At 38.0% G+C, this 13,258-nt stretch overlaps 2 protein-coding genes across 2 annotated transcripts; both read right to left on the bottom strand.

Moving 5' to 3' along the window:
* Positions 1-5,010: 5,010 nt before the first annotated feature.
* On the bottom strand, positions 5,011-7,815 carry LOC129743256 (uncharacterized). The gene is made up of 2 exons (XM_055735240.1): positions 7,743-7,815; positions 5,011-7,646 (listed from the first exon to the last, which is right to left on the bottom strand). The coding sequence occupies exons 1-2, from the start codon at positions 7,813-7,815 to the stop codon at positions 5,011-5,013; spliced, it is 2,709 nt and encodes a 902-aa protein (XP_055591215.1).
* Positions 7,816-9,614: 1,799 nt separating this feature from the next.
* LOC129743254 (uncharacterized) lies at positions 9,615-11,837 on the bottom strand. The gene has a single exon (XM_055735239.1). The coding sequence runs from the start codon at positions 11,835-11,837 to the stop codon at positions 9,615-9,617; it is 2,223 nt and encodes a 740-aa protein (XP_055591214.1).
* Positions 11,838-13,258: the final 1,421 nt, after the last annotated feature.

The following is a 13,258-nucleotide window of genomic DNA, read 5'->3' as shown; positions in this document are numbered from 1 at the left end:
CTATAATAACAGCAAAACTAAAAAACGAGAGATTTTTTTTATTGTGGATCAAATTTACTGAGCCAAATTTCGGTTTTCATTTTTTTTTTCAAAAAATCTTACCACAGTTAAAATTTGCCCTCAAAGCCCTGATTTTTTTGTGCAGTTGGTGAGAAAATATTTTTGACATAACATGTCGATCAAATTTGCTAAAATCCTGGCAATAACAAAATTCCAAAGATTCCCAAGCAAATTTCATCAAAGAAGAGTTTACATTCTTTATTGTTAATTTTTTTTAAACACTTTTAAATAGTTTTCAAAAATTTTATTTTATTGGTAGTCTAAGAAAAAAATTTATCGTTGTTAATATAAATTGATATATAGTGAAAAGACTGGATTTGTTAACGTTTGCTATCACATCAGAGAAAATGTTAACATATATTTTTTGGTTCAAATTCAAAATAACAATTTGGGTTTTGTCAAGAACATAGATTTTCATTCTGCAATTTTAATGCTTAGTTTTAATTCAATCACCAACGAAATTGGCTTTTTGTTCAAAACGATGAAATAAATATATTTTCAAAAAAATATTTCTGCTGAGTTTAGTTGCTATCTATCATTCAATTTTATCTTTGACAAATTATTAAAAAAAATAATTTTGTGCTCAACAATATTCTTCCGATTTTTTTATTTGCCTTTGCTGATTTGCCATAGTTATTGATTTTGAATTTAAAAGCGCTCAAAAGAAATTAGGAAAAATTTAATTGGATAATAATTTTTGGCTTTTTACGGTCTGTGGTTTTAATCAAACAACTTTTTATTTGAAATACTCGATTGGGTATTTCAAATAAAAAGTGTTAGTTTAAATCTCAGCCCGTAAAAAGCCAAAAATTATCATCCAAATACATCTTGCCGGTCGAAAACATAAATCTAACCGGAAAATTTAATTTCAAATCAGAATAAACCCAATATTACGTTTCTGACAATGACATTTCACTTATCTCTTCGAAAAACACATTGAATGTTAATATTTTTAGCAAAAAGGCAATATTTTTAGCAAAAAGGCAGGCACTGAATGATTGTGGGATAAATCCAAATAAAAACATGCGATTTGAACAGTTCATCGCTATATAAACTATTTCCAGTTTATTGACAGGAAATATATCGTGTCGTCCGTATCGTCCTAATTTTTTTAGCATATAAATATGGAATTAGATATATGCTATCAAAAACAGAGTGAAAGTGAGTTGCATAGTTTTTTTTTCAAAAAGATATATGTATCTAATGAAACCAACAAAATAATATTAAGTCTACCCATTCTCCCATTAATTTTGTTCATGTTAAATATGATAATGAATTCGATTCTTTTAAACTGAATCATTAATGAAATTTCAATCTGAAATAGAAAGCCTATTTTTGAAATCAGGAATATTATCAATGTTAACCCATATTACCTTTTCTTAGACCTATTCATTAATTAAGTATCTAATGACTTAATGATTAAAACATTTGAAATAAGTTTTGGTTGTCAATGGCTCAGTAAAATTTATAATCGAAAATTAATTCATTTTAACATGATTCGAAAAAACTCGCATTAAACAAATATTTTTCGTTACTTTCAATTCGATATTTTTGCTTCTCGATTTATTAAAGCTTTGATATGTATTAAACGAAATTTTACAAGGAAAATGAATTTTTTATCTTGAGCATTTCTCAACAATATTTTTTTTTATTCCAATGATGTGCTTGCAGTCTTCCGACGAAATGTTTATCTTGACGTCAATTTCAATAATTTTAACATAAAAAATCGAAAAATAAACTAAAAAGAAAAAAAAAATGATCAAGAATTTAGTTTGTATGCTTCTTCAGAACACAATGTCTCAAATTTTTTTCTACATTTCATACTTAATGCAACCCCTTTCTATCATCAGACGAAGCTCAAATTTATTGGACGAACTTTTGATAATTCCCTGTAATTATCCAAGTTTTTGTGTATTGATTTTCAAACAGATATTGATTTTGTCGAATTTGAGGGGTCTAGAAAACCACCATTTTCATACATTTTTTTAAAAATTTGTATTTTCTGTCGAACAAATTATATGGTTTTTATCAAAAACAAATAAATCATGAATTATCATCAATAATTTAGGCTGGAACAAATATCTTTCTTTTGTCCCCCTCCCCCCCCCCCTCTTCGAAATTTCCAAAAAAATACACCCGAAGGGGGAAAATAAATAAAGTTTAAAGTAATATATGTAATTTTTTTTTTAAAAATCCAATTTTTGAAAGATTACAAGACCAAAAAACAAATTTAAGAAGATGGGAGTTATTTTATCTTTTGTTTTCTTGATTTTATTGAAATATTCGATAAAACATTACTTGATTTACAGGTTTTGTGGAACGATCTAGTATGCAATTTTGTTGCATACAAGCTTCCGTGCAATTTATTCAAATTTATTTGCTTTTCGCATTATTTTTTATTGTCCCCCCACTCGCGATGTTCCAACTACGAGTGACAAAAGAAGGATTTGAAATTTATTCCGGCCATATTTAATTATAAAAATCCTGTGGAAAAAAATTAAAATTAAAATTTTGATTTTTCAAAGAATGTAATTTTGAAAATGTATTCAGATGTTTTTTTTAAGATGATGGTTTTCATCGGTGTGGTGTTTTTTATTTTAGGATATTTTGAAATTAAATTCCGAATTTTAAATCTGCATTTTGAACCTGAATAAAAATTTTGAACTGCTTATTTGAAATCGAATTCTGAATCTTAATTTCAAACATGAATTCCACTTGTCAAGAAAAGAACAGAAAAAATCCTTAGCCAGAAATGTTTTATTTGATTTTGAATCTTTGATTTTCTGTATAATTTTTTTTTTCAATTATTTATTTGTAATTAAACAAGTGAATCTGAATAAAAATTTCAAATACCGAAACTTTGATATTTCAATTCTGGATCAACATTATGGAACTTTTTTTAGTATCTGTTTTGCATGAGAATTAAGATTAGAAATTTCAAACCCAAATCTTAAATATGGTGTCTTATAATCAGAGGTTTGAAGAACCTCTTAGCTGAATGAAACTACAATTGTAGCTGAACTCAAAGGAATCTTCGACTACTTTTAAATCAAATATGGTTTGTTATTTTAAATATCCCGGAATGATGAGTTTCAATCATGGAAAAAGAATCTTATTTAAAAAACTAAGATTCGAATCAGAATTTTATCCCAATGATGAACCGAACTGAAAATCAAGAATAATAAACTGGATAAAGATTCGACAATCTAGTTACAGTCTACAAATAAGGATTTAAAAAACAAAAATGTTTTTTCCAAACTTTTCCAGACAAGGCAAATCCAGGCTATTTTTTATCTAAAAACCTTGGAAAACCTGGCATTCGATTTCAAAGTTTACAACCCAAAATCTGAGCAATATCCAGTCAAATTTGGGAATTCTTCAACTAAATTCAAGAAGAAAAGATACTCAAAATATTTTTTATTTCATCGAAACACATCAGCCAGCTTATTTCAATAAATTTAGTTAAAAATTGTTCTGGAGGCAATATACATAATTTCAACTTTTCTTTGATTTTTCAAATAAAGAAAAACCTTTCGGACAAAATTCGCACAATAAGGCAACCTAAGTGGGTTGTGGGCCTAATTTTATTGAAAATTCGATATTCGTGACTAAGGGTTGAACCCAAAGTTCAAAATCTGTAGTAGTATTGTGGACCTAGGATGAGATTTCGAAGTTTTGGCCTTAGCTCTGAGTCGAGATTATTACTCTTGATTCACTTTCATCGTGTATCAAAATTATATTAAGAATTTAAATTTTGAGTTTTGAAAAGAACATTTTGCTTCACAGTTTTTGAACCCTGGTTTAACCCCAAAAGACCCCCTTCCAACGGCCATGCCCTCATCTATCATTTTGGGACACCCTAAAGTACATGTATTCGACGGTTTACAACACGCACTATTTTTTTTCAGACATCTTCTGGTCAAAAACAGGAAGTTCACCGCTTACAACAATTCTAACTTTCTTTTTAAATTTAAATGTATAACAGATAACATTTTACAGTTAATATGGACGACCCGCTTTCTGTCAACCAATAGAAAGTTTGAAATCAGGAATCGAATCGATTTCCCGTCCTGTAAAACTCTCGTGTTTGAATTTAAGCCTTGATGTGAGGTCTAATAACGTCATCATTGCCAAAACATTGGAAAACAATTATGGACGACCCCTTTTGCTGTCCTTTTGTCAAACTTTGACAGCTGTAATCGAGTAGAAGTGCTGTAAAACTCCTATGTGAGTATTTTCATCACAATCCGATGCTTTAGGAAGACAACACTGCAAAAAAACAGTAAACAGGTAATATGGACGACCCCTTTTGCCGACCCCTGACCTGAAATTTCCACACTTGTGAAAATAAATTAATCAGAAGAATAAAATTAAAATGAGTTTTACTTCTTGAATTTCACTGAAACACGGGTGTTGGGGTGCGGGATACCTTAGTGGACTGTATTGGGGGGAAGTTCCTTGGTTAGGTGGAGCTATTCCATCAGCTCCTTCAGCGATACTTGTGAGCTCAATAATCAAACACTAATTTACAATTTACGCTCTATTTATTCACAAGTCACAGGTAAGTTTTTTGGCACAATTTATTTACGCGACCTTTACGGAAATTCAAAACGGTTTACTTAAACATTTATTATTTTACAGCAACATTTAACATTTAACTAATTTCTACTTGACATCTGTACCAATGGCGGTTTTTCTTAAGACTAAAGACTGGATACAATACAAATTATGGTTTCTTCAGTAAGGGACAAACATAGTCCACAATCTCTTTCTAATCTGCTCATTAGAGATGCTGACAGTTGCATCTCGACATCATTTAAACGTTCGTCTTCTTTAATGATCCAGGGTCGTATGAAGGGTCATTGATTTAGGCTGACATCGCTCTCTAGTAATCCAACATCCTCGCCCATCCTGAATCGCTCGCGGTTCTGAAAATAAAAGAACGAAATCTCACGAACACAAGGGGGAGGTCTGATCTGTTTGGTTTTCACGGGCAAGTTGGTACTCTTCTTCAGGCTGAAATGATTCTGGTAGTATGCACAGCTTTTCAACTGGGCGCGTAGAAGGTCCTGTAGCCGTCTTCAGAGTAACTACTCTAACAACACCGTCGGATCCAGGATGCAGCTTTTCAACACGTCCCATCTTCCAGCGGCATGGCGATAGATTATCGTCCTTGATGATCACTAGTTTCCCAACAGTTATCTCGACAGGTGACTTCCATCTCTTGTATCGCCCTTGCAACTGAGTGAGATACTCTGTTCTCCATCTATCCCAAAAATGTTGTAGCTTTTTCTGGATAACTTGGCTCTGATTAAGCCGATTCATTGGTACCTCGCTGTAATCCCTTTCTGATAGCTGTTGAAATGGTTCTCCAATTAAAAAATGCCCTGGTGTCAACGGTTGAAGGTTTCCTGGGTCATCGGTTAACGCAGTGATCGGTCTCGAGTTTAAACAATTCTCCACTTGAACAAGCAACGTGGTCATATCTTCGAAGGAAACAGCGTTTTCTCCAAGAACCTTGAGAAGATGCTTCTTGGCCGATCGAACTGCAGCTTCCCAAAGGCCTCCAAAATGGGGTGCAGCGGGGGGAATAAAATGCCACTGAATATGGTTGTTTGCGCACTCCTTGGCTACCTTCTCCTGATGTTGGCTGTTACGGAAATGAATCAGCAGTTCTTGTAGAAAATTACGAGCTCCTACGAAATTCGTCCCATTGTCCGAATAAATATCCGAACAATATCCTCTTCTTCCAATAAAGCGGCGTAATGCTTGGAGAAATCGATCCGTCGATAGGTCCGAAACTAACTCGAGGTGCACTGCCTTCGTGCAGAGACAGATGAAAACTGCTACGTAGGCCTTAATTGCTGGTCGTCTTGGGGCTAAGCGAACATATACTGGTCCGAAGTAGTCCACACCGGTCTTGGAGAACGGTCTCGATCTCGTGACACGAGCTAAAGGCAATTCACCCATGAACTGCTGGATGGGACTAGGTTTGGTGCGGAAACACTGTTTACAGTTGTGGACAATCTGCCGAGGAATATTCCGACCTCCAAGTGGCCAGTACTTTAAACGAACAGAGCTGAGCAGCAACTGTGAACCTGCGTGCATCAGCTTCTGATGGTAGTACTCGTACAATAGAACTGTGAAAGGGTGTTTTGCCGGTAAAACTATTGGATGTTTGGTATCTTCCGACTCCTCCGATTTCCCTAATCGGCCGCCAACTCGTATTAAGTTCTCCGCAGAAATTCGAGGAGCAAACCATCTTAAGGGCGAGCTTCGATGAATATCCTTTCCTTCGACCAAGCACTTCCATTCTTCAGGAAACGTCTCCAGCTGTATTCGGCGGATTATAGCGTATTCGGCGTCTCTAAGCTCTGTGACGGTTAGAAAACTCTTGGGATTTGTCTCATTTTTCTTCAAAATACGCATCAGTCGCATCCAGTATGCGGTGCAGCGTACAAGCTTGGTAAACGACGAGAATTTTCCAACGTATTCTGCTCCAAAATCGGTTTGACTTGTTGTCAGGTTCACTGCAACATGCCGGACTTCTGCATCTGCTCCCTCAGTGCAAAAGCTGCTTGGTTGTTCCGGATAATTATTCTGCAGTAGCCATTCGGGACCATTCCACCAAAGATTGTTCTCCTGGATCTGATCAGGATTCAAGCCACGGGAAATAAGATCTGCTGGATTCTGTACCCCCGGAACATGTCTCCAACCACAGTTCTCCGTAGCTGATTGGATTTTCGCTACACGGTTTGCAACGAACGTAGCCCACGTCGTTGGAATCGCCTTCAACCATTGCAGCACGCAAGTTGAATCTGTCCAGAAAAACATATCCATTTCAACCTTCAACGCCTCTCGTACCTTGCAGGATAATTCCGCTGATAATAGTGCCCCGCACAACTCCAACCTGGGTATCGACTGGTATTTCAAGGGTGCAACCTTCGATTTCGACGCTAGAAGATGTACGAAAATCCTTCCTTGAGCATCGATGCTCTTGATGTATGCGCAGGCACCATACGCCTTCTCCGAAGCGTCCGAAAAGAAGTGCAGCTCCATCTTAACACAATTTGGGACGACTGCACAGCGCTGTATCTTCAACTCGTTCATCAAGTGAAGCTGCCGGTGAAAATTGCGCCATTCTCGTTCAACTTCAACTGGAACCGGATGATCCCAGTCAAGCCTTTCTCCATTCTCATTCAATTTCCACAGCCTCTGCATGAAATTTTTTGCGGTTGTGGTGACAGCTCCTACCATACCAAGTGGATCGAACAACATTGCGATTGCCGATAGAATTTTCCGTTTTGTTAGCCTTTCGTTTTCCGGGATATCCAATATGGTAAAGTTGAATCGCAAAACGTCTGTTCGAGGTTGCCACACAAGTCCTAGGGTTTTGACTGCCGGGTTTGGATCCAGTTGTATTTCGGTCGTGTGCGGCAACGCGAGGTCTTCGTCGTCTACTGATCGCAAGGCCGTTGGCGAATTGGATGCGAACTTTCTTAGTCGAAACCCTCCACGTTTCGTTAGGCTGATAAGTTGTTCGCAGAGTATCGAAGCCGCTTCTTCGTTATCCGTTCCAGTCAAAACTGTCGTAATTTTCCAATTCTTTTCAAAATGAATTCAAGATTAACTCTTTTTATGATTGGCAGCAGTGAAAACTGCTGAACCAATCTAGACCAAACTCGTTTTTGCCGTCTTCTTGGATGTTGAAGGAACCGTCTTCTTTGATGGTGGAGGAACCGTCTGCCTATCCATCCTGGTGATGCTCTCACTACAAGAATCGTTAAACGAATGAGCCCAAACGAGCTGGGTACGCTCTTTTTATAGCGTCAAATATCCGAGCGTCAGAGAAATGGGCGGAGCTAAATCTATGGGTTATTTCTCTCTGGATTAAAAGAGATAAAAGAGAGGATTTTTCGATCGGAACCTTTACTGCATTGAATGCATATGGATGACATGTTCTATTGAACAATTTACTTTCCGCTTCCTCATCTATATTCCCTGCATTACTATTTACCTCTACTCTTTATACGTAAAAACCGCATATTTTCTTCTCTTTCCAATTTTTTCTGCTATATTTTCAGTTTTTGTCACAATTTTTGGTTCTTGTTTCATAATGTCCAGTCGATAGGAAAATCTTTCTTTCAACTTAAAAATATTCAAGTAAAAATATTCTGTCTTCAACTGTATAGACGATTTTTTCCGCATCAATTTGAATTTTTTTTTTTTTAATTTCCCACACTACTGTTTGCTTTAACGACTTCTTCTAGTGCTTTTCCAATCGATGCATATACTTAAAAGTTCAAATAGCGCGTTCAAATCAACTAGAGGGACATGTGCATCTGCTTGGTTCTCAAAATTCATGGACCTTGTTTGTTTCCAATGTTTCTCACAATTTTCATTCTCTTTGAACAAAAGTAAGATTCGACTTATGGCCCATCCTGAGGTAATTCTTATTGTTTTTCTTGGTCCAATAGCTCCAACTATCCACTTCAATTTCGAATGGTCCAAAATGCAATGAGATTGAACCATGAAAAAACTTTAATTAACCTTTCACTTGTTCCAATACATCATAGCGCTTTTAAATAATTTTTTTTTTTTTTTTTAGATAACAGTATCTTATATCAGGATACATGTATTCTGCATACTTCATTGGATTCTCTCTTTTATTTGTTCCATCAGCGCATACAAGTCAACCGCCTTTTCATCGGAGACTAACGCATTTCTATAATTCACTCGCTTTTTTCTATGCGACCAGGTTATCCGCCTTCTCATCGGAAACCAGCTTTTTCCAGCACTTTCAAGCCATCCGCCTTCGCATCGGTGACTAGTGCAACTTAACCAAATCATCCTTGGTTACGTGAACTGTGAACTCAAAAGTTCAACCAGCGCATTCAAGCCTTCCCATCGGAGACTAACGCATAAATTTCGTTTTTTTTCCTTTCTCAAAAGGTAATATCTCACACGGTCACTTCACCGTACCGACTGTGCCATTGTCGTAATTTTCCAATTCTTTTCAAAATGAATTCAAGATTAACTCTTTTTATGATTGGCAGCAGTGAAAACTGCTGAACCAATCTAGACCAAACTCGTTTTTGCCGTCTTCTTGGATGTTGAAGGAACCGTCTTCTTTGATGGTGGAGGAACCGTCTGCCTATCCATCCTGGTGATGCTCTCACTACAAGAATCGTTAAACGAATGAGCCCAAACGAGCTGGGTACGCTCTTTTTATAGCGTCAAATATCCGAGCGTCAGAGAAATGGGCGGAGCTAAATCTATGGGTTATTTCTCTCTGGATTAAAAGAGATAAAAGAGAGGATTTTTCGATCGGAACCTTTACTGCATTGAATGCATATGGATGACATGTTCTATTGAACAATTTACTTTCCGCTTCCTCATCTATATTCCCTGCAAAAACGTCATCCATGTAGACGTCTTCCATGATTGCCTTGGATCCCATTGGATATGATTCCTGCTCATCTGTGGCCAACTGCTTCAGTGTTCTGGTAGCGAGAAACGGTGCCGGTTTTGTACCGTATGTAACGGTGGTGAGTTCATACGTTTCCACGTTCTCCGATGAATCTTTCCTCCAAAGAATGCTTTGAAGTGGCATTACCGATACCTATTTGTCGGAACATTTTCTCGACATCTGCGACAATCATTATCCGCTTCATTCGGCAACGCATGATAAGGGCTCGTAGCTCGTCTTGGATCACAGGTCCTGCCATGAGTGCATCGTTCAGGGAAACGCCACTGCTGCTCTTACACGATGCATCGAATACCACTCGAACCTTCGTTGTTGTGCTGGCCTGTTTGATGACTGGGTGGTGTGGTAGATAACAACGCTTCTCCGGGCCCACATGCGCCCTACGCATGTGCCCAAGATCCATGTACTCCTCCATGAACTGGTTATATTGATTCCGCAACTCTGGATCCCTCGCCAATCTCCTTTCTAAGCCATCTAGTCGCTGAAGTGCTATGCCACGCGACTCGCCCATCGTCGAAAGTATCTCGTCGTTCTTCGGTAAGCCTACGGTGTATCGTCCATCAGAACTCCTCTGGATAGTGCGAACAAACTGCGCCTCGCAGCGTTGTTCTTCCGGGGAAAATATGTTCGGAGACCCTATCTCCTCACACGACCAAAACCTGGTGAGAAGTTCGTCTAGATGAACTGTAGAAGCTGCATTGCAAACGATGCGCCGAGCTGAACCCTGGTGTTCAACTGCTCCGGTGACCAACCAACCGAATACTGAATCTATCAGCATTGGCAGCCCCTCGCCAAGCGGAATTTTGTTGTCGGTTTGCAAAAAGGAGAAGAAATGCTGAATGCCGAGTACCAAATCGACCGATTTTGATTGAAAGAAACCTGGATCCGCTAGTTCCACACCCTGTGGGAACTTCCACGAAGAAACCGTCACGCTAGTAGTAGGCAGATCTGCAGTAACCGCTGGGAGAAGAAGAAATTCCATATTTCTCGCAAAACTAGATGTGCGTGACTTCTTAACTGCAGAAATCTGGTATTTCACAGTTGTATTTGCCTTGCCGATTCCGAGTACCGAGATATTTGAACGCCTTCGGGAGATCTTCATCCGTTGACAGAGCCTCTCTGACATGAAGTTGCTCTCCGATCCGGAGTCTAGTAGAGCCCTCGCGTGAAAAGACTTCCCTGTATCGTCTTCAACCAAAACGACTGCTGTGGCGAGGATTATCGTCGACGAGTGGTTCCTGGCAACATTCGAAGAGACAGTTCCTGCTGTTGTCTCTGCAGGTTGAGATGACTGTTGAACTCTTCTGGCGGGTGATGCTGATTGAGGATTCCTATAACCTCCACTGTCTTCTCTGAAGCACACTAAAGTGTGATGCTTTCCCCTACACTTACGGCACACTTGCATAGATCTGCATTCTGAGGCTTGATGACCACGTCGAAAACAATTTCTGCATAAAGAATGCTGCCTCAGTAGTTTATCGCGAGCGGATGCGTTCAACCTTGAAAACGCTGGACAAGTGTAAAGCAGATGAGATTCTGAGCAAGCGATGCACGTTCCGGATGACATCTGAGCTGCGCTATAACTTGTTCTCGAGGCGAAGTTCTTTTTAGGCAACTGTGAAGACTCCTGCTTGGTATCCTGGGCCTTTGATGGAAGTGAGGCAAGAATTTTGACTCGCGTTTGAAGAAACTGTGTGAGATCCTTGACAGTGTCCTCGGTCTGATGCGCACTGTGCTCTTCCCAAGCACGACGAGTTACGGGATCCAGCCTCGAGCATAACACCTCCAACAGCAACAAATCCTTATAATCCTCGGGCTTCACCAGCTGATCTAACGTTTGCACAACACGTTCGAAGCCTTCCAGCAACACCTGAATTTCTGATGACGATTCCTTGGTAACCTTCGGGAGTTTGAATAGATTTCCAACTTGTCGACGTTTCAAAACCTTGCTGTCGTTGTATCTAGTCATCAGTGTTTCCCAAGCGATGTTGTAGTTGGCTCTCGTTAGAGCCAAAGGGTCGATGAGTGCTCTGGCTTCTCCGGCTAGGCATCCTTTTAGATAGTGGAATTTTTCCACGTCCGGTAATTCCACCTTGGAATGGATCAGCGATAGGAAAAGATCCCGGAAACTCAACCACTGATCAATGTTGCCATCGAAAGTCTGCAACCTTATCTGGGGTAACCTAACATGTTCCGTGACTGGCTGAATGGATGAATCCATGATGCGGGTGGATTGCAGAACGCTGGTGTTAGCGGTGTTTCCTTCCAACTCCTTGATCCGGTCTAACATGCTGGCCTTGGCACAGGGCCGTAGGAAGAATCGACTCATGGGGGGGGTTTTGGTGACTAATTATTACCTACTAGCTGATTTTACCCGGCCTTGCTCGGGTTCGCATAAGATATAGATCAAAATGAGTCGTTGGACTTTTCGAAACTTTGGAAGCTTTGTATTCATTATTAGATATAAGAAATTTCACCAATTTTAGGCCATGTGAGCTTTGTAAGTTTTGTTAATCTTTTTTATGTTTTGATTGAGATTATTTATTGATTTTCTCGTGTTCATAATTTAAAATAAAATTGTTTGTATTTAAAGAAATTTAAAACTATTTCCCTAGAATGCTTGTTCATCCTATCATAACAAACATTTTTTCATCCACCATTTCTAAGGAAGCTTGAATTGCATTTACCTGAAATCTTCAGCTGATAAAACTGTTTTTTTTTTACTTTCACATCCCCCATTTAATAAAAATTTCTTTTGGAAATCATTCCACTTTTCAAGTTACATGATCTCTCTGTACAATGATATATTCAAGTTTTAGTCACTTAAATCTAAATTTTCAAAAAAGACTTTTTGACTTCTTGTGGAATTATGTTCAAAACTCACTTTGCATGTTTTTAATTGTATGTGTGCTTTTAAAATCACACTGCTTTATGAGTAATTCTTCTTAAACGTTAAAAGTTCCACTAATAGTTTTTTGAAGTTATCGAGAACAAACTATCTCTGCACCAAAGTTACTATTATAATGCTATATATTGATTAATTTGAGTTATATTTCATTGTTTCCATTGTTGGACACAATCATCCCATTAATTATTGTGAAAAGTGATGAATGTTGTCAAGTCACATTGATGACCAAAAATGACTCAAAAGTTAAAAATTTGCCAATGAAATTGAATTGTATAAAACTCAAAACCTTAGATTTAATTTCTTAATCAATTTTCTAAACCCCCGTTTGAATTTCTCGAAGGCTATCTAAGAGGCTGAATGCTGAATCAAATAAATTTTTCTTCCTCTATGAAAAATCCCATAAATATTATAATGGTTGGCTCTTAAAAGCTGGAATTTATGAAAACCGGTTCAAAAGTTTTTCAACACTCAGCCCAAATAGTTGTTCAGCTGAAAAAGTCAATTCATTGTTCACTGTTCAGTTCACTGTTTGTTTTTGTAGACCCTCAAAGCCCCCCAGCGGCGGTAGAGAGCTTTGATAAACACTATGTACAATTCTTGTCAATATCTATATTCCTAACAGGCTCGTTAGATTTTTCAATTCAAAATGTAGGCATATTCTGGCATCCAAATATCTCGTACCGGTTTCACGTGCTTTGAAGTAGAATGACAAAAAACACCCGCCAAAATTTTCCCTTTCAAATTTTGAATGCTCAGCAAGCTTTGATTTGCTATTCAGTACACGTGAACTCTGGATGGTCGTT

The sequence above is a fragment of the Uranotaenia lowii genome, chromosome 2 (assembly GCF_029784155.1).
Source record: "Uranotaenia lowii strain MFRU-FL chromosome 2, ASM2978415v1, whole genome shotgun sequence".
Taxonomy (NCBI): Eukaryota; Metazoa; Arthropoda; class Insecta; order Diptera; family Culicidae; genus Uranotaenia; species Uranotaenia lowii.
The sequence above is the reverse complement of the archived record's forward strand: the minus strand, read 5'-3'. Positions and strand labels throughout refer to the sequence as shown.